We start from the raw sequence: 20,143 nt of genomic DNA on the forward strand, positions 1-20,143 counted from the left end.
GTGGTCACGGAATGGGGTTTAAGGTATTGCACGGCGGAAACAAGTTAGCTCTTCCTTAGCATTGCGGGTGTGCTTCGGTATCTTGGGTTTGTGTTGGGTTCTGGATTGGTTAGAGCATAGATTTGGTATTTGCTCATGTTGTTGTGGTTAGTGATGAATTTTGGGTTATCATGGTCGGAATTGCAATGGTCAATTGCTTGATGATCTGGGTTGTCGTTTTGTGGGTTGAAAACGAGAAGACATGCTACGAAGCGTGAAGATGGGACGTAAATATGAATTCATATAACCAAAAGAAACATTCTATGAAAGATTCCTACAATCGGAATCGATCTACATAATTTATAAAATAACAAAGAAATGAACCTGTAACACCCGTTAATTTTCGGTTTAAAGATTTTAAAGCTTGTAAAGTATATATATTTCTCGGGGAGCTACCCGGCATTCCTCGGTGACCTTACCATCTTTTCGGTACGTTAAATTCATTTAACTTTCCACCCAAGTTGCTTCACACTTCATTCTTAAGGGACTAGAGTGTAACTTGTTATTTTATAACATAAAACAAAACCCTAACCCCTCCCTTGGTCCAATCGGCATTGAGCAGTCCCCCCCCCACCTGCGATTTTCTTTTTATGCAGCCAAGTTAAGGTCTAAAACTTCAATTGAAGGTTAGTTCTATGTTTCCCCAAGTCTTTTACACCTTAATTGATCATTATATCACGCGTAGTGATCGTTAATTACGTGTTGTAGGCTTACCGGGTGGCTGTCAATTCTCACCTTTCCGAGACTGTTTTGGTGGAAGTTTTTGCACCAACATCTTTCTAGGTATGTCTAGTATAACATACTTTAAGATTATGTACATTGGTGTTAGTTTGATTGGTCAACTAGTTGTAGTTTGAAAGATAGTTTTCGGTTGACTAGAATGGTTGATTGTTGCGTTTAACGCTAGGGATGGAGTAAGTGATGACCAATTCAGTTCGGATAGCTTCGGTTTAATATACGGGCTGTTGGAAAATGATTTTTATAAGCATTGGGGCTGAATTGGTTGTTGGTTTAATATCCCCACACTTAAGACTTTTTCGTCCCTGAAAAAGAGTTCTACACAAGATCATATCCGAGTTCAACCGACAACTCTTGGCTTTATTTATTTACTATTATTATTAATATATATATTTTTTTAAGTATTAGAACAAGTGACCCGTTACCCCTTCCAACTTTCACCTAATAAGCTAGATTAGGTCGATTGCCGGTATTGCTGTCCACTTTAAACCCATGCCCCTAATACTTACCGAGGCAAATAAGGCGTGACAATTCTATTAATTTGTATGACTAAGTGGAACCCACACCTAAAAGCCCTGCTGCCACTTCACCAATTCCATTATGGTTTTACCGGGCCGAGCCACCCCAACTTGACTTAAACCTTTTGCCACATGATTAAACATTTCGACTCATATACAAACTATAAACTCTAGCTCTATTTCAAGTGCACGCAATTACAAATGCATTCTTTCTTTTATTTATTTTTCTTTTTCTGCCTTTTGGCTTTTTGCAATTTTTTTTTTCTTTTTGAAATCTCAAAGTACATGGCTTTGCCTGAATAGAAAAAAATACAAAAGATAAAACAGCTAATATAAACAGACGATCATGTGACTCGAGGCTTGAGTATGACCCGGCTTTTCATTCCAAACCTGTCACGAGCTTAGTTTAACAAACAAAACCCCTAAGATGTTTTCCACTATAGTCAGGCCATTTAAGAGGTTCAATTAGGTCAACAACCAAACCGCCCTTTCATTCTCAAAGGCTGAGCCTACCGACACACGATTACTGAGTCTAAGCCATTCGGTTACCATACATTACGTGCGGGTCTAATGAGCACTGTTCTTATTTATTATATATATATATTTTGAAAACACCAGGAAGTTATAAAATAAACACTACTCGGTAATAATGCCATCTCCTGTTTAACGTAGAGAAAACAAATTTCAAGGGACTATTTTTTTAAAATTTTCAAATATTTTATTTTATTTATTTATTCTCTTTTTTTTTCAAAAAAAAAAAATTTCTACAACTAAGTAAAATAAACCCCATCCCCACACTTAGAACGAAATCGTCCTCGATGAGTACAAGGAAAAGAAATAAAATAAAATAAAAATAAAACAGAAAATAAAAATAAAGTATACAAGACTAAAACAAAGAACGGGTTACTCCCCTGGTTTGTGTGCAGAATCTTCAACAGCTGAGTAGTATCCAAACGGCCGTATAGCATTTCATTCGCGGCCGCAACCTCGGGAGAACCTGTTCCAAAATGCCACCATAGCTACTATGCGCATAATGTAACTTGCAAAACTCAAACTCGCTCGCATGTAGCGGCGTACAATACGGAAAACAAAAACATAAAGAAATAAACATATTTTTGTGTTTTTTTTTATAGAATACTCCTTAAATAGACCGACTCGAATGGAGATTGAGTATAAGCGGTTTCATCTTGGAATAACCTGAAATAGAAAAAACAAAGAAAACAAATAGCATCACACAAATACATAAATACAAACTCTACAACTCGGGCAGTCTCCCGAGTGTGCATCCATCGCGTCTAAGTCTCGGAGAGCGCGTCAAGGTAGAATACCTCGACCGTCTGGTCAGTCACCGGCTCGCCAATGTAGTGCTTCAGTCTATGACTGTTCACCTTAAACTTCCCACCTTTATCCTCTATCTCGACAGTGCCGTACAGGAAGACCTCAGTGACCGTGAACGGTCCCGAGCATCAGAATCTCAACTTTCTCGGGAATAACCTCAACCCGGAGTTATACAATAAAACCAAATCCCCACACTTGAACTGCTTGTTACACTTTAACTTCCTATCGTGCAGTTCCTTCGTCCGCTCCTTAAACCTAAATGACTGTGCGTAAGCGTGATCTCTCAGCTCCTCTAACTCATGCAATTGGTGGAAACGAGTGCTCTCTGCGGCAGACATATCAAAGTTGACCCTCTATAGGGCCCAAGAAGCACGGTGCTCCAACTCGACAGGCAGGTGGCAGGCCTAAGGCCCACAATGCATCGTCTAACTTGTCGGACCAATCCTGACGATTCGAACCAACCGTTTTCTCAAGAATAAGTTTGATCCCCCGATTACTCACTTTTACCTGTCCACTAGCCTGTGGGTGGTAGGCGATCGTAAGCCGATGGGTGACCCCATAGCGTCGCAACGCCTTCTCCATCTGCACATTGCAGAAGTGAGTTCCTCTATCACTGATCAACGCCTTCGGGACACCAAAACGAGCAAAAAGGCTCTTGACAAAACGGAGTACAGGTCGGGCATCATTCGTGGGTAAGGCCTTGGCCTCAACCCACTTCGAAACGTAGTCGACCGCCACGAGTATGTACTTGTTTCCACGCGAAGATGGAAACGGTCCCATGAAATCAATGCCCCACACACCGAAAACCTCACAAACCTGAATAGCGTTCTGGGGCATTTCATTTCGCGAAGAAATGTTACCGACCCGCTGGCAACGATCACAACTCCTCACAAACGGGTGCGCATCTTTAAAAATCGAAGGCCAGTAAAAACCACAATCAAACACCTTCTTCGCCGTCAAACTCGCACCGTGGTAACCTCCAGTCGGTCCAACATGGCAATGGCTCAGAATCTGCCATCCCTCTTTAACGTCAACACACCTCCTAATCAACTGGTCAGCACCTATACGAAAAAGATACGGGTCGTCCCACAGGTAAAACTTAACATCAGCAAAGAAATTCTTCTTTTGCTGGTAAGACATCTTCGGGTAATACCCGTCCACAAGATAGTTCGCGACGTCGGCGAACCATGGGAAACCCTGATCTTGAGCTGAAACAAACATAAGACTCTCTGTCGGAAAGTGGTCATTAATCATGACCCCCGGCTCTCCTAACTCAGCTCCCTCAAGACGCGAAAGATGATCGGCCGCCACATTCTCGGCCCCCTTTTTATCACGGATTTCAATATCAAACTCTTGAAGCAAAAGGATCCAACGGATAAGACGTGGCTTAGCATCCTGTTTGCTAAAGAGATAACGAATGGCAGAATGATCCGTGTACACAATCGTCTTGGACAGAACAAGATAGGACCTAAATTTATTGAATGCAAACACCACAGCTAGAAACTCTTTCTCGGTGGTGGTGTAACTCTCCTGTGCACCATTCAGGGTTCGGCTCGCATAGTAAATCGGATGGAAGTGTTTATCCTTCCGCTGTCCAAGAACCGCTCTGATTGCGAAGTCGCTCGCATCACACATTAACTCAAAGGGAAGCGACCAGTCGGGAGCAATCATGATCGAGGCGTTAACGAGTTTGTCTTTTAAAAGATCAAACGCCTCGACACACTGCTCAGAAAATACAAACGGCGCATTCTTCTCCAAGAGTTTGGTCATGGGTCTCGCAATCTTAGAAAAATCTTTAATGAACCGGCGATAGAACCCAGCATGACCCAGAAAACTCCGGATGGATCTCACGGAAGTAGGCGGGTGTCACACCCCGACTAGCACAATGCGGAAGCGTAAAACGGGAATGTAACAGACACCTCTGATATCAACACATTGTTTATAAAGAAACATTACAAACTGATTTACAATTTATTACATTTCTTCATTCTATCATTGTTTTACAGTCTAGGCGATACAAAAAAAACTAATTCGTTAACTATGCATTCTTACTACTATCGCCCTTGCTTCTATTCACATAGCATCAACCACGTACCTCAGACAAGTAACAGATCACCAAATCATTCCAATTTAGGTACACCTGAAAAGCAGTTTAAAACGGGTCAACTACTAAAGTTGGTGAGTTTCACGAGTTTCAAGAAATCAGTAATGAGTATTCACAAGTTAACACTTGTAATCATGAAATAAGTATGTATGTATGTAAATGATGTAATTATGCTAAGCTACAGTGAAGCCTTGACTGTATGTGCTGCGTGCATCCATTTCCCACGCTCAATCAACCACTGTGGCTCCCCTTCCGCCCACAACATTGCCCGGTAGCTATGTCTAACACTAAATAGACTGTTTGTATAAATATGGTCATGTGCAAACGGCTCTATATGACACGGAAATCATGCCGATTCCGTTTGGGTTTGTCAAACCAATAGTACTATTCACAAGCCACCGGCTCGAAGTTAATCACTGTGATCGTGGGGACTTTCGTGTGTTAGCACTTAGATAATTCACATCAATACATGTTTCAGGTATGTATTTGTAATCAAACATGCTTTTCACCCAAAAGTTAGCAAAATTGTTTAAAGAGTAGGGTCATGAGACTCACGGTTTAGTAGATATTCAGTACTGTATCAACTCGTGGTTTGTTCAGTCCGCTATCAGTAGTTCCTATAATCAATATTATAATAATATTAATATTTTAATATTATTATAATCTCAATACTAAACTGGGCTGTATAACTAATCTGGGTGTAGCTGGAACTCCCAGAAAGTGGCAATAGGCTTAGGTTGTGATGTTGTTCAATGTCTAATACTTAAAACCGAACTTGGCTCAGACTCCCGTTTTCCCAGCTGGGCCAAGTTGCTCGTTTACGCGTTCAGAAAGCAGTTATGGGAAAATAAGCTTGGGTAAATGTATTGGTTAATAACATGATTAAGTTATAAAGAAAGATCACATACTGGGGTCCCGGATTAGCCACGGGGCCCGTTTCCGTTTATTCAGTTTGATTTGAGAAGAAACGCGCACAATCCACCCGGATTGTCCAGGTTTCTCATAGAAAAGTTCATTTTCACTTAATTAGTCCAAACATATGATTTTTTATCACTCTTGGTGTTTTGATTTTCCCGCAGGTTCACTAGTCGCGAACTTGCCGGTTGTTATAAAAACTGAATTTGTTTAATATTCATATTAGCATAATTAATTAACCGTTAATCATTAAATTATGAAAATTTAACCACTTATCAATTAAAATATGTAGATTTTTATAAAAATGTTTCTGGAATTTATTTACTGATTTATTAATTTATAAAAATTTATTTTATCAGCTATATTTCGCCTGAAAATCGTCCGTTTACCCCAAACAATTTCCAAAAATTCCACAAAAATTCCTGAATACTCAAATCATGTCCCAAAACAATCTGTATCAATTCCAGAATGTAAAAAGCTCGTGCAATATTCTTTTCGGCCCAAATTCGGCTGTAAAAATTCACACGAACGCAAATAAAAAAAACACCTTTAAACTTCTCTAAATGATCCAAAAATTCATATGTGATCAAAATAAATTAAATAAGAGTTCCCAGAAAAATTTCATAATTTTTGAAGTAATTTAGCTATTTTTCCCAAATAAACGTCCCAATTCGGTAATAAATTCGCCAAATATTCTTGGTTGGTCGATAAATTACCAAATTTGAACAGGGACTCATTGACATGGTCCCTGATGTCCCTGAAAAATTTTAAGTCCTAAAAATATGCACATCACAACCTTAACCTAAATAGCCAGTAAGCGAGTGTTTCGGCATTACCTTAGCGGGTTTGGCTCGTTTCAGACTTTTTAATCAAGATTTCAGGTTCTTGTGCTTCTAAGCAAGCTAGGTACAAGTCCTATATCACAAACCAAGCAATTTTTCATCAACATAACAGCCCTTAACTTAGGGTTTCGGCTAGTGCACAAAAACGAACTTTTGAACCGTAAAAACGTCGTTTCAACCCTTTAATCCGTGTTCATGGCCAAAAAAACTATCAAAACAGGTTCCTTACCACGTGTATGATCAAAACATGTTTATGGACTATTTTTAGGATTTTTACACGGTTAGGAATGATTTTTAGTAACCAAGACGTCTTTTTATGGTATTAAATGAGTTTAAACAAGCCGAAAATCGATTATTTAAGACCTCTTTACCTTGTTTTTGCTGGTTCTTGGCTGGAGAAGAAGTTGTGTCCAGAGTTTTCAAGAAAATTATGTTAAAAATATCTTGTATCTAGTTTATATGTGAAAGAACAAAAAGGGGGGCTGCTGCTGCGATCGGGATTTATATAGGCCCACCTTGGGCCTATTTTGGCCCAAGTTTCTGATTTCTCAAGCCCAAACACGAAAAGCACGGTCCAGATTTAGTTCGGGTTCGGTTTTTGGTAAACGTGGTTTTCTCCTGGTCATCGGGAGCAATAGGAATCTGAAAGTACCCGGAGAAACCATTTAAGAAGCAGTAATACTGCTGACCTGCCAAACGCTCCAACATCTGATCAATGAAAGGTAGAGGAAAGTGGTCTTTCCTCATGGCATCATTTAGTCTGCGGTAATCGATGCAGACTCTCCAACCGGTCACAGTCCTAGTGAGAATGAGCTCGTTCCTCTCGTTGGTGACGACAGTCATGCCACCCTTTTTGGGAACCACTTGGACTGGACTAACCCACGAACTATCAGAAATGGGGAAAATGATCCCCGCATCAAGGAGTTTGATGATCTCCTTCTTCACGACCTCCTGCATCCTTGGATTAAGCTGTCGTTGCGCCTGAACGACAGTCCTATAATTATCCTCAATGAGGATTTTATGCGTGCAAAACGAGGGGTTGATACCCTTGATGTCGATAATCTTCCATGCAATGGCCTCCTTGTGCTCTCGAAGCACCCTCAACAGTCCCTCTCTCTCGACCTCCGTCAAAGCAGATGCGACAATAACCGGCAACTTCCTCTCCTCGTCCAAAAATGCGTACTCCAGATGGGCAGGTAAATCCTTAAGCTCTAAGGAAGGAGGGGGGCTCTCGATAGAAGGTCGGTCCATCGGGTCGTCACGTACGATCCCAGCAGACACTTCAGACTCAGGGTGATGTGACTCGGCGTCATCTTCCGTTGACTGATCGGTCAAGGCAACCATCTCAGTCCCTATCGAGAATCTGAGTGTCGGAGGCAGATCCTCCACAGATCTCGCTGAAAAACTCCCCAACATGCTCCATGATGGTATCGATAAAGTACAGGGAGTCATCAGCAGACTTGGGGTGTTTCAGTGACTGTCGAACGTCAAAGGTGACGTTCTCATCCCCAACTCTCAAAATCAACTTACCCTCGCAGACGTCGATCAACGCCTGTGCAGTGGCAAGGAACGGTCGGCCTAAAATCAGTGGTACGCTATCATCGTCGTTCATGTCCAGAATGACAAAGTCCACCGGGAAGATGAACTTGTCGACACGAGCCAGCATGTTCTCGACCACCCCTCGAGGGTATTTCACAGAACGATCAGCAAGCTGGATACTCATCCTGGTAGGCCTCGGTTCGCCTAAACCCAGCTTGCGATACATGGAATACGGCATGAGATTAATACTGGCACCAAGATCGGCCAGCGCATGAATAACCGTATCATCACTCAAGATGCAGGGAATCGTGAAACTCCCTAGATCGGCCATCTTTTCCGGTAATTTCCACTGTAAGACAGCAGAACAGCTAGCACTCAATGGGATGGATGCGACCTCAGCAAGCTTCTCCTTATTCGAAAGGATATCCTTGAGGAACTTCGCGTGTTTAGGCATTTGAGTCAGTTCCTCAAGGAATGGAATGTTAAGGTGAAGCTGCTTCAAAAGATCAATAAATTTGGAATTCTGCTCCTCATCTCTGTCTCTGCGGAGTCTCCCAGGGTATGGTAATCTGGGCTTGTAGACTCTCGGCGGCTCGCTCGGTAGCTACTGTCTCTCGGCCTGTGCAATACTCCCTGGGCTGCTCCTCTGATGCACATGGGCCCGTGAAGACTCCATCTGAATCTCCTCATCCACCTACTCCTCTAGAACTACTGTAGGCTCCTTGACGACTCCTCTCTGCTGAATCCCGGGCTCCTCTCGTGCCCCTGCACCGCATCTCATTGTCACAGCTTTTGCAAATCCCTTCGGGTTCTACTTGGTGTTACTCGGTAGTGAACCCTGCGGCCTCTCGATCAATCGACTGGCTATCTTCCCCATCTGCCGCTCGAGACTCTGAATCAACGCTCCTTGATTCCTCATGAACTGCTCGTGCTCTCGAAGCTTCTCCTGCGTCTCCTTGTGTCGGGAATCCTCACGCGTCATAAGCTGCGACAACATCTGTGTCTGTTGCGCCATCATCTCCTCCAAAGTGGGCTTCTTCTCCCCACTGCTCGCTCCCTCACCGGCATCCTAAAAAAGGCTCTGACGCTGCTGAAAACCGGACTGCCTGCCGCTCCTCCAGTTGGAGCTCTGATTGCCTCTCTATCCCGAATTATAAGAATTGAAAGAATTTGGATTTCGGTTTGGATTTCCTATGAAGTCTACGGCCTCCTCCTGCGAACTGACTGGGCACTGAACGGTATCATGCCCCCCTCTGCAGATCTCACACAACTTGCTCTTTGTCTGCATATCCTTCACCATCTTCGCTAACGCCTCGACCTGTGCCGTCAGTGCGGTGCTCGTGTCCGCCGAATGCATGCCTCGTGAGATGGAATCGACGGTCTTACCTCCTCTGGCGGGTGGTCTCTGGTATCCACTCATAGCTAGCCCATTGAATAAAGCGATACACTCATCAGGGTCCTTAGTCGTCAACAGATTTCCTCCCTCCGCCGTGTCGAGCATACTCTGCGTCGCGTACGTCACTCCATTATAAAATTTCTCGACAACCGCCCAATCTTGCAAGCCGTGGTTCGGGCACAACGCTAATAGATTCTTGAATCGCTCCCAGGTCTCGTAAAAACTCTCGGTGTCCTCCATCTGAAAAGAATGTATCTGGTTAGGCAAACGAGCGGCCTTAGCCGAAGGATCGTATTTTTAAAGAAATTAGGTCTGCATGGCAGCCCAAGTAGCTATAGAGCCCTGTGGGAGGGACTCGAGCCACAGACTCGCTTGATCAGCGAGTGAAAACGGAAAGACGCGGAGCTTAACGGCGTCTTCGGAAATGCCCGAAAGATGGAAAGTGTCACAGATACGCACGATGCGGGTGAGATGAGAGTGTGGGTTCTCATGAAGCAACCCGTGAAACTGAGCAGAATGAGCAATGGTATTTCGAATGTTCGACAGGATCTGCCAGTTCGTAGCAACTCCAATGGCGGGTGGTGCGATGCTGGATCTCGCGCCAGCATTGGCCAGTCGGGCCCGGTCCACAACTGTCCTCCTAGGTGGAATGTCGCCCATGATCCTATCCCTATCGTCGGGGTCAACGGATGAAGAAGTGGACGAAGGTGAAATGGGGCGATGTCTCTCACAAAACTCTCTCTCTGGCTCGGGGAATGCCTCAGTGTCGGGTGGTCCACGAGATCGAGTCTGTCGCATAAAAACTATAATTAGAAATAAGATTATCTAAACTATTCTAACAAATAAGTAAAATAAAACAAAAATAATTACAAGTAGCACAAAAGGTAAGTCCTAACTCGGATTGCTCTCAAAACGCCTAAAACCGTGTCCCCGGCAACAGCGCCAAAAACTTGATGTGTGTCTAATAACCCTATAATAATGACCCTCACAACTAAGCTTTAAAATTAAAACGAAAATCCTAAAACCACACACAACCTGCAAGTGTACCGATCGCAAGTAGTATAGACCAAGGAAGTCCGAGTATCGAACACGTGGACACGTAAGATGCTAACGATTACTAACCCTAGACAAGACCTACCTTAGAATAATATTTAATTGATTTTTGATTTCTTTTAACTTAACTGAACTAACCTAACTGACTGACAAAACTTACCAAAAATAGAAAACTTAACGACAAACTAACTGTGTTAACTTAGGATGGAGAAAAACGTCTACCTATGTCTGAATCAAATTGTAGACCTAACAAGCAAATAGATTGGATGACTTCAAGACACCGGTCTTTAAAGATTACACGAGTAAGGATCGCTCGGGCTCACTGGATTACCTCTCGGTCTCACTCAATAAACCGAAACTACTTAAAATCGGCTAAAACGACCAAACCGGAAAATAATTGCTAACTTGTTCTAATGCTAGATCACCTCTCGGTCTCACCAACACTCGACCCTAATGGCAATGAATAATACACAACCAAGGATAGAGGAACAATTCAACTTAAACTAAAATAGATCAACTAGTCACTCAAAACACCTAAACCTGACAAGAAACAAACTCGCTCTCGCACAATCCTTATTCTAGCATGTAAAGGCAATGAGATGACCCTAACTTCCTATCACCTCTCGGTCTCATAGAAGGTGCCTAACTGTTGTACTTAAATCAATTAATCATGCAACAAAACCCTACGGTTGTTCCTACCGCAGACAAACCCTAAACACCAAGTCTAGAATCAAACAATGCACCGATCAATCAACACACGGGGTTTATGCAATAAATTGACCACTAATTCCAGCCCTTAAACACAACCTATTTGAAGTCTAAATCAAACTTTACAATAACAATTAAGGTCTATTAATCAAACAATCTATAAAACCTATCAAATACTAACAATAATCATCATTCCTAGGTAGAACTAGCAAGTTTAGCCTCTCATATTATTTGGACAGCCATGAACAATTAATAAAAACAACATTAAACTCACACCAAACATCATAACAATCATCCAACAATCAATAACAATCATAAACAAGTCAATCTCTAACACAATTGCAAAACTATGTAGTCATTTGAACAAGTAAAATAATATGATGAACAATGTAAAAGATGGAAGGATATTGAGTGATTCCGGGCTGCTCCTTGGCTGTAAAATTGATGGTGAGTGATCCCGAGACTTGTCCTTGCCTTCTTCTTCCTTCCCTAGCCGCCACAACTTCCAAACCCTAGCCGAAAAAAGATTTTGCTTTGCTTCCTTCCCTGCTGTGATTTCCGATCAGCCAAGGGCTGTGTGCCTAGGGTTTTTTAATTTTTTTTTATGTTATAATATAATAGGGTCTTTGGCCTCCATGATGCATATGGGTCGGGCCTTGAGTTGTTTACTTGAAAACGTATGCGTAAAATGCTCGTAAACTGCTCCAAAAGCTCGGTTTCTTTCTTTCACCCAAAACCTAAAAGATTAATAAATATATGTAAAACCTATCTAAAACGAGTTAAAACATATAAAATATAACATAATATGTAGATAAAACGTGCGAAAAATACGTGTGTTTTACAACACATCAGTTATCATGGTCGAAATTGCGATGGTCAATTACTTGATGATCTGGGTTGTCGTTTCGTGGGTTGAAAACGAGAAGACATGCTGCGAAGCGTGAAGATGGGACGTAAATATGAATTCATATAACCAAAAGAAACATTCTATGAAAGATTCCTACAATCGGAATCGATCTACATAATTTATAAAATAAACAAAGAAATGAACCTGTAACACCCGTTAATTTTCGGTTTAAAGATTTTAAAGCTTGTAAAGTATATATATTTCTCGGGGAGCTATCCGGCATTCCTCGGTGACCTTAGCATCTTTTCGGTACGTTAAATTCATTTAACTTTCCACCCAATTTGCTTCACACTTCATTCTTGAGGGACTAGAGTGTAACTTGTTATTTTATAACATAAAACAAAACCCTAGCCCCTCCCTTGGTCCGATCGGCATTGAGCAGCCCCCCCCCCCCCCACCTGCGATTTCCTTTTTTTGCAGCCAAGTTAAGGTCTAAAACTTCAATTGAAGGTTAGTTCTATGTTTCCCCAAGTCTTTTACACCTTAATTGATCATTATATCACGCGTAGTGATCGTTAAATTGCGTGTTGTAGGCTTGTCGGGTGGCTGTCAATTCTCACCTTTCCGGGACTGTTTTGGTGGAAGTTTTTTCACCAACATCTTTCTAGGTATGTCTAGTATAACATACTTTAAGATTATGTACATTGGTGTTAGTTTGATTGGTCAACTAGTTGTAGTTTGAAAGATAGTTTTCGGTTGACTAGAATGGTAGATTGTTGCGTTTAATGCGAGGGATGGAGTAAGTGATGACTAATTCAATTCGGATAGCTTCGGTTTAATATACGGGCTGTTGGAAAATGATTTTTATAGGTATTGGGGCTGAATTGGTTGTCGGTTACTCAAACGGGTCGATACAACACGCGTGTGCGGTTATTGAATAGCTGGTGCGTTGTACTTGCGAGTTACCAACCCCTTTGACTCGTGTAGCGTCATGTGGACATGTTGGATGAGAATTTATCATCTTGGGTCCACACGGGGCAGAGTTGGATGTTAGTTGCCTAAACAACTCTTTAACGCGCATGTTAGTATCACCTTGTGCTTCCGGGGGTAATTTGGGAATTCTTTATTCCTGGGAGTATCTAAAGGTCGTGTTGGTTAATGTCAGGCCCCAGGGACTGTTATGATTGAGTTTGATGAGGTCGAGGCTTTAGGTAACTCGAATCACGTAAGAACGTCTCGTAGGATAAACGAGTCCTCTCGATGTCATTAGTGATGATTGTATGTAAACCAACAGGAGTTTGAGTTGTGGGGCTACTTGGGGATTCTCTAGCCCGTGGTGAATACGGGTCTTGTGTCAGGTGAGTTCATGATGCCCCTTTTTACTCTTTTTAAGTTTTTGGGCTAGCATGCACACTTAAGCGATTTTGCTTGATGAACCGTTAAATTATTTTGTATGGGCTTACTTGTATAGGGTAGGCCTTGGGATGATGTTATTGTATGTTCGTACGTATGTTTGTACATATATTATTGTATGGCCAATGTTTGGCGATGTTATTTAGTCGTTATCGACTAAGGATGTTTACGTATGCCTACTTTGTGTTTGCATATGTTGGATGAGATGTTACGTGTTTGGGTTGTACGTGTGCTCGACCCTGATGTTATTACTTGGATGATATATATGTAGGGATATAAATATAAGGATGTCTATATATATATATATATAAAGATGATTACTTATTGTTGATGATGGCCTAACTGTTATATCCCGTTTATTTTGAAACTCTTGGAATGACTATTATGATAATTATTATAGATGTTAATTAATAAAACTTGAACTCACCCAGCTCAAGCTGACTTTGTGTGTATGTTAGTGTGAGTTTCAGGTTAGGAGGAGGATGCATTACCGCTGGGACGTGCACGAAGCTACTTGGACGGTGGAGGGCATACTTAGTCGGAAGTTTTAATAATAATAAACATTTTTCCTTTAACGTTTTATTAAATACATTTCAATTTGGTTTTGGCATGATCCCCGGGTTTTGGGAACTTGTTTTATTACTTATGATTTTCCGCTGAATTATACATTGAATTGGTTATTTTAATGGAATGAACTGTCTTTGAGTTAAAGTATTTTGTAAGTATTTTGTATGAATACCAACTGTAGGATTCCCGGGATTCGGGGTCTTACAAGTTGGTATCAGAGCCATGGTTCGAGGGATCCGAGCATCCCCGAATGCTTGGACTCGAACTATAAGGGAAGAGACTATTATGCCCACCGCGAGTAGCTGCACGCCAAGAGGTAACTTCAATTGTTTATTCATTCCTTTGAATTTTAAAGTTTACAGTATATGATTAATTGTCTAAGTGTTAGATAGAACGCTAATGTGGTTAGGGGCAGGGGTAATTAGGACGGGCGGGTAAAGTAAATGACTAATTACACTTGATCAACGTCATTAGCATTTTAACCTTACCTTACATGTTCTAAATGCCACTTGTACTTGACCGTGTTAAAATTCTGTCTTTGTAGGGATAAGTCATGGTTTACACTCGTGCAGCTAAGAGAGGCCATCCTAGTGTTCGTGGTCTTGGTCGTAAGCCACGTGCCGAAGCCGAGAGTGAGATCCCTACTCCCCAGCAGGAAGAAACCCAGATTCATGAGGAGGGGGATAACCCCGCCTTAGATCCTGCTATGCGCGCATCAATCGCGATTGAGGTTTATCAGGTTCTCCATAGAGCCATTCCCGAGATAGTTACTGAGGCCGTTAGAGCCATGGAGGAATCATTGGTCGGTAAGAGTTCGGATAAGGAAAGGAAGGGTAAGGAGACGCAGGTCGAGGAGGAAGAGGTTTATGTGCCGAGTGAGGATGAAGAGGAGGTTTGTTCTATTAGTGTATCTACTCGGGGTTGCTCGTATGGTGACTTTAAGAAATGTGATCCTCCTTCTTTCGATGGTACTAAGGATGCTTTGGCAGCACATCAGTAGGTGAGGGAGATGGAGGCCGTTTTGAGAGTTAGTAAATGCAAGGGGGATGACATGGTGACTTATGCTACTGCCTCGTTTCGTTCTGAGGCACTATGTTGGTGGGATAATCTGGCGCAGGCCATGGGTGATGTTCGATTAGGAGGATGACGTGGGATGAGTTGAAGAAATTGGTTCTTGATCTGTTTTGTCCTCCACATGAATTGGATAAGATTGAACAGGAATTCTTGACATTGGAGGTGGGTAGTATGACGCATCGGGAGTATACCACAAAGTTTAATAAGATGGCTCGATTATGTCCCGATCTAGTTACTCCCGAAGCTAAGAGGATTAAGAAGTATGTGAAGGGTCTTCCGGTGGATGTTCGTAGGGGTGTGGTGACCACCGACATGTGCTCGTTTCACTCGGTGGTACCCTAGCAGGTACATTTTATGATCAGAGGGAGAAGTTACCGCCGACCGAGACTAGGAAGACGTGGAACTCAAATTCGTACGGTAAGCGGCCGGGGAAAGCAATTTTAATTAGTCCGAGAAGAGGGTAAAGACTGAGCCTTCAGAATTTAAGAGGGATGCAGCGGTTGGTAATTGCAAGAAGTGCGGGAAACCGCACAAAAGGGGAATGTAAGGTTGGGCTTGGTTCTGTTTTCGATGTGATAAGGTTGGACACCCCCATTTCGAGTGTCCGACGTTGACTTGTTTCCGCTGTAAGGGTGCCTGCCACTTGGCATCAAACTGTCCTACCAGCAAGGCGGGGGGGTCCGTTCAGGGGACTTCCTCAAGGGGGAAAGTGGAAGAGAAGCCGAAGGTCAAGGAGAGGGCCTTCAACATCTCCAAGAGAGAGGCAAAGGATGATGCGGACGTTGTTTTAGGTACTTTTCCTTATTTATCTTTTATTCCACCGTTATAATTTCTCATTCCTTTGGAATCGTATGTGATGATCTTGTAGCTAAGCAGTAGTATAATATTATCCCAGGTACCTTTTTACTTGATGAATTACAGGCGTCGGTCTTATTTGATTCGGGTGCCAGTAGAAGTTTCGTGTCTACCGCTTTCTGTTCCTCGTTGAATAAATCACCCGAGCGCGTAGTTCATGTGTTTGAGGTTGAGGTCGCCGTAGGAAAGTCTGTTTCTGTGTCTAGGGCTCTTCGAGGTTGTTCCATCGAGTTGTCTGGGTATATATTTCCGGTGCGGTTGTACTTGATGCCGCTTGGCTGTTTCGATGTGGTGCTTGGGATGGATTGGCTCGCAACTGTTGATGCTCAGATCGTTTGTGGTCAGAAACTCGTATGTCTAAGGGCCCCGGATGGGACCCAAATTACGGTCTTCGGTGATCGGAATGGTGCGACACCACATATCATATCCATGCTTAAGGCAGGAAAACTGATGCAGCGGGGGTGCGGGGCGTATCTGGCGTATGCTATAAAAGTGAAAACGGAGGTGGCTACCGTCGGTGATGTTCCTATTGTTCGGGATTTCCTGGATGTATCTCCAGATGATTTGTCAGATGTGCCGCCGGATCGCGAGGTCAAGTTTCAGATAGACCTTGTGTCGGCGCGAAACCCGTTGCTCGAGCTCCTTACCGTCTAGCATCAAATGAAATGAAAGAACTTATGGCTCAATTGGAAGACTTGCTCAATAAGGGTTTCATCCAACCGAGCATCTCCCCTTGGGGTGCCCCGGTCCTACTCGTTAAGAAGAAGGACGTTAGCATGCGGATGTGCATTGACTACCTTGAATTGAATAAACTCACTATGAAAAATCGGTACCCTCTACCAAGGATCGACGACTTATTTGATCAGCTCCAAGGAGCTAGTTGGTTCTCGAAGATCGACCTTAGGTCCGGGTATCATCAGTTGAAAATTCGTGAGGAAGATATCCCTAATACTGCATTCCACACTCGTTATGGGCATTATGAATTCCTCGTGATGTCTTTCGGTTTGACCAACGCATCGGCTGCGTTCATGGATCTTTTGAACCGGGTGTGTAGGCCGATGCTCGATCGTTCGGTTATTGTGTTCATTGACGACATTCTCGTGTATTCCAAAAGTGAATCCGATCACGCCGGTCACCTCACGGAAGTTTTGGAAGCTCTGCGAAAGAACAAGTTGTACGCGAAATTTTCTTAGTGTTCTTTTTGGTTACGCGAGGTTCAGTTCTTGGGTCATGTTATTAACCTGAGTGGTATTTTGGTTGACCCTACAAAGGTGGAAGCCGTAACGAATAGGAATCTCCTAAGTCTCCGCCCGAAATCCGTAGATTTCTGGGCTTGGCGGGGTATTACTGCCGCTTCATTCCCGACTTTTCAAAAATTGCTTCGTCATTGACCAAGTTGGCCAAGAAGAGTGTTAAGTTTGTTTGGGGTACCGAGCAGGAGGAGGCTTTTCTCGAATTAAAGAAAAGGTTGACGCATGCTCCGATTTTAGCGTTACCTGATGGCACTGACGATCTAGTTGTCTAGTCTGATGCCTCTTACCATGGGCTTGGGTATGTTCTGATGCAGCGAGGCCGAGTCATCGCTTATTCTTCACGGCAGTTGAACCCTCATGAGGTGAATTATCCTACCCACGATTTGGAGCTGGCGGCGGTTGTGTTTGCGCTTAAGTTGTGGAGGCATTATTTGTACCGTGTTTCTTTGCGTTATCTATACCGACCATAAGAGCTTGAAGTATTTCTTCGAACAAAAGGAACTGAATATGCGGCAGCGTCGATGGTTGGAGTTGATTAAGGATTATGATCTGGAGATTATGTAACATCCCGGTAAGGCTAACGTGGTAGCCTACGCGTTGAGCCGGAGGGAAAGACCGAAACCTATTTGTGTGAAATCTTATCAGCTTATTCTTAAACCTGATATTTTGAAACAGATAGCCACGTTCAGAATGAAGCTTTACAGGTGGAATGGATTATGTCAGAGCGTATTTCGGGTCAAGAAAAATTGTTGGAAGACGTCGGTGATGGGGTGAAGTATAAGGATTGGCGTTTATGGGTACCGACGTATGGGGGATTCAGAGGTAAAATTTTGGATGATACACACAAGTTGCGCTATTCCATTCATCCGGGCGCGACCAAGATGTACCAAGACCTGAAGAAGAATTATTGGTGGCCTGCAATGAAGTTTGAGGTGGCTTAGTACGTGAGTAAGTGTTTGATTTGTCTGCAAGTTAAGGCCAAGCACCAGAAGCCTTTCGGGAAACTTCAACCTCTGGAAATACCTGAGTGGAAGTGGGAGCATCTTACGATGAATTTTGTGACTAAACTGCCTCGTATTCCTAGGGGTAGCTATGACACCATTTTCGTAATCGTTGATAGATTGACCAAGAGCGCTCATTTCTTGTCGATTCAAAAAACTTTTAGTTCTAAGCAGCTGGCCGATGTGTTTATTCGTGAGATCGTTTCTAGGCACGGGGTGCCGGTATCTATTGTTTCGGATAGGGATATGTATTTTACCTCCAGGTTTTGGAAGAAGTTTCATGAGGAGATGGGTACCAAACTTCTCATCAGTACCGCTTATCACCCGCAGACGGATGGTCAGTCCGAGAGGACCATACAGACTCTTGAGGATATGTTGCGGGCTTTTGTTATCGATTTTGGTGGTAGTTGGGATTGTCACTTACCGTTAGTCGAGTTCTCTTATAATAACAGTTATCACTCAACGATTGGGATGCCACCGTTTGAGATGTTGTATGGTAGGAGGTGTAGGACTCCAGTCTGTTGGGGTTCCATTAGTCTGAAACAGTTGGGTAGTTTGGAGGTGGTTGAGGCTACGACTGAGAAGCTCAATAAGATTAAGGCTTTTATGAAGGCTGCTCAGGATCGTCAAAAGTCCTATGCGGATAAAAGGCGAAGGCCTGTTGTGTTTGAGGCTGGGGATCGGGTTATGTTGAAAGTTTCTCCTTGGAAGGTTATTATTCGTTTTCGTATGAGGGGGAAGCTTAGTCCAAGATTCATTGGTCCGTTCCATATATTGTCCCGTGTTGGTGAGGTAGCGTATAGATTGGAATAGCCCGAGGAGCTCATGAGGATTCATCCTACTTTCCACGTGTCTCATTTGAGGAAATGTTTAGCAGATGAGGAGGCCCATGTGCCTCTTAATGACATTGAGCTTGATAGTAAATTGAACTACGTTGAAGAACCTATCGCTATTCTTGACCGTCAAGAAAGGCGTTTGAGGAATAAAGTGGTTAGGCAAGTGAAGGTGCACTGGAGGCACCGTAGGGGTTCCGAGGCTACTTGGGAGTCTGAAGATGAGATGATCAAATTCTATTCGCAGTTGTTCCTGTCGCATTGGGATTTGGGGACGAATCCCATTGTAAGGGGGGTGGACTTTTAACACCTGTTAATTTTCGGTTTAAAGACTTTAAAGCTTGTAAAGTATGTATATTTCTCGAGAACTATCCGGCATTCCTCGATGACCTTACCATCTTTTCTGTACGTTAAATTCATTTAACTTTCCACCCAAGTTGCTTCACACTTCCATTCTTGAGGGACTAGAGTGTAACTTGTTATTTTATAACATAAAACAAAACCCTAGCCCCTCCCTTGGTCCGATCGGCATTGAGCAGCCCCCCCCCCCCACCTCCCACCTGCGATTTACTTCTTTTGCAGCCAAGTTAAGGTCTAAAACTTCAATTAAAGGTTAGTTCTATGTTTCCCCAAGTCTTTTATACCTTAAATGATCATTATATCACGTGTAGTGATCGTTAAATTACGTGTTGTAGGCTTGCCGGGTGGCTGTCAATTCTCACCTTTCCGGGACTGTTTTGGTGGAAGTTTTTGCACCAACATCTTTCTAGGTATGTCTAGTATAACATACTTTAAGATTATGTACATTGGTGTTAGTTTGATTGGTCAACTAGTTGTAGTTTGAAAGATAGTTTTCGGTTGACTAGAATGGTAGATTGTTGCGTTTAACGCGAGGGATGGAGTAAGTGATGACCAATTCAGTTCGGATAGCTTCGGTTTAATATACGGGCCGTTGGAAAACGATTTTTATAAGTATTGGGGCTGAATTGGTTGTCGGTTACTCAAACGGCTCGGTACAACGCGCATGTGCGTTTATTGAATAGTTGGTGCGTTGTACTTGCGAGTTACCAACCCATTTGACTCGTGTAGCGTCGTGTGGACTTGTTGGCT

At 42.9% G+C, this 20,143-nt stretch overlaps 1 protein-coding gene across 1 annotated transcript in view; it reads left to right on the forward strand.

The window, feature by feature from the left end:
* The first annotated feature begins 14,723 nt into the window (after positions 1-14,723).
* Positions 14,724-20,143, forward strand: part of LOC143596094 (uncharacterized) — a 32,976-nt gene continuing 27,556 nt past the window's right edge. The window contains exon 1 of the mRNA XM_077074953.1: positions 14,724-14,909. Within this exon, the coding sequence (XP_076931068.1) occupies positions 14,724-14,909 (186 nt within the window). The remainder of the gene's footprint in view (positions 14,910-20,143) is intronic.

This window comes from Bidens hawaiensis, unplaced genomic scaffold, assembly GCF_021521415.1.
Source record: "Bidens hawaiensis isolate Kalapana, Puna unplaced genomic scaffold, B.hawaiensis_p1.1 tig00046040_1, whole genome shotgun sequence".
NCBI classification, from domain to species: Eukaryota; Viridiplantae; Streptophyta; class Magnoliopsida; order Asterales; family Asteraceae; genus Bidens; species Bidens hawaiensis.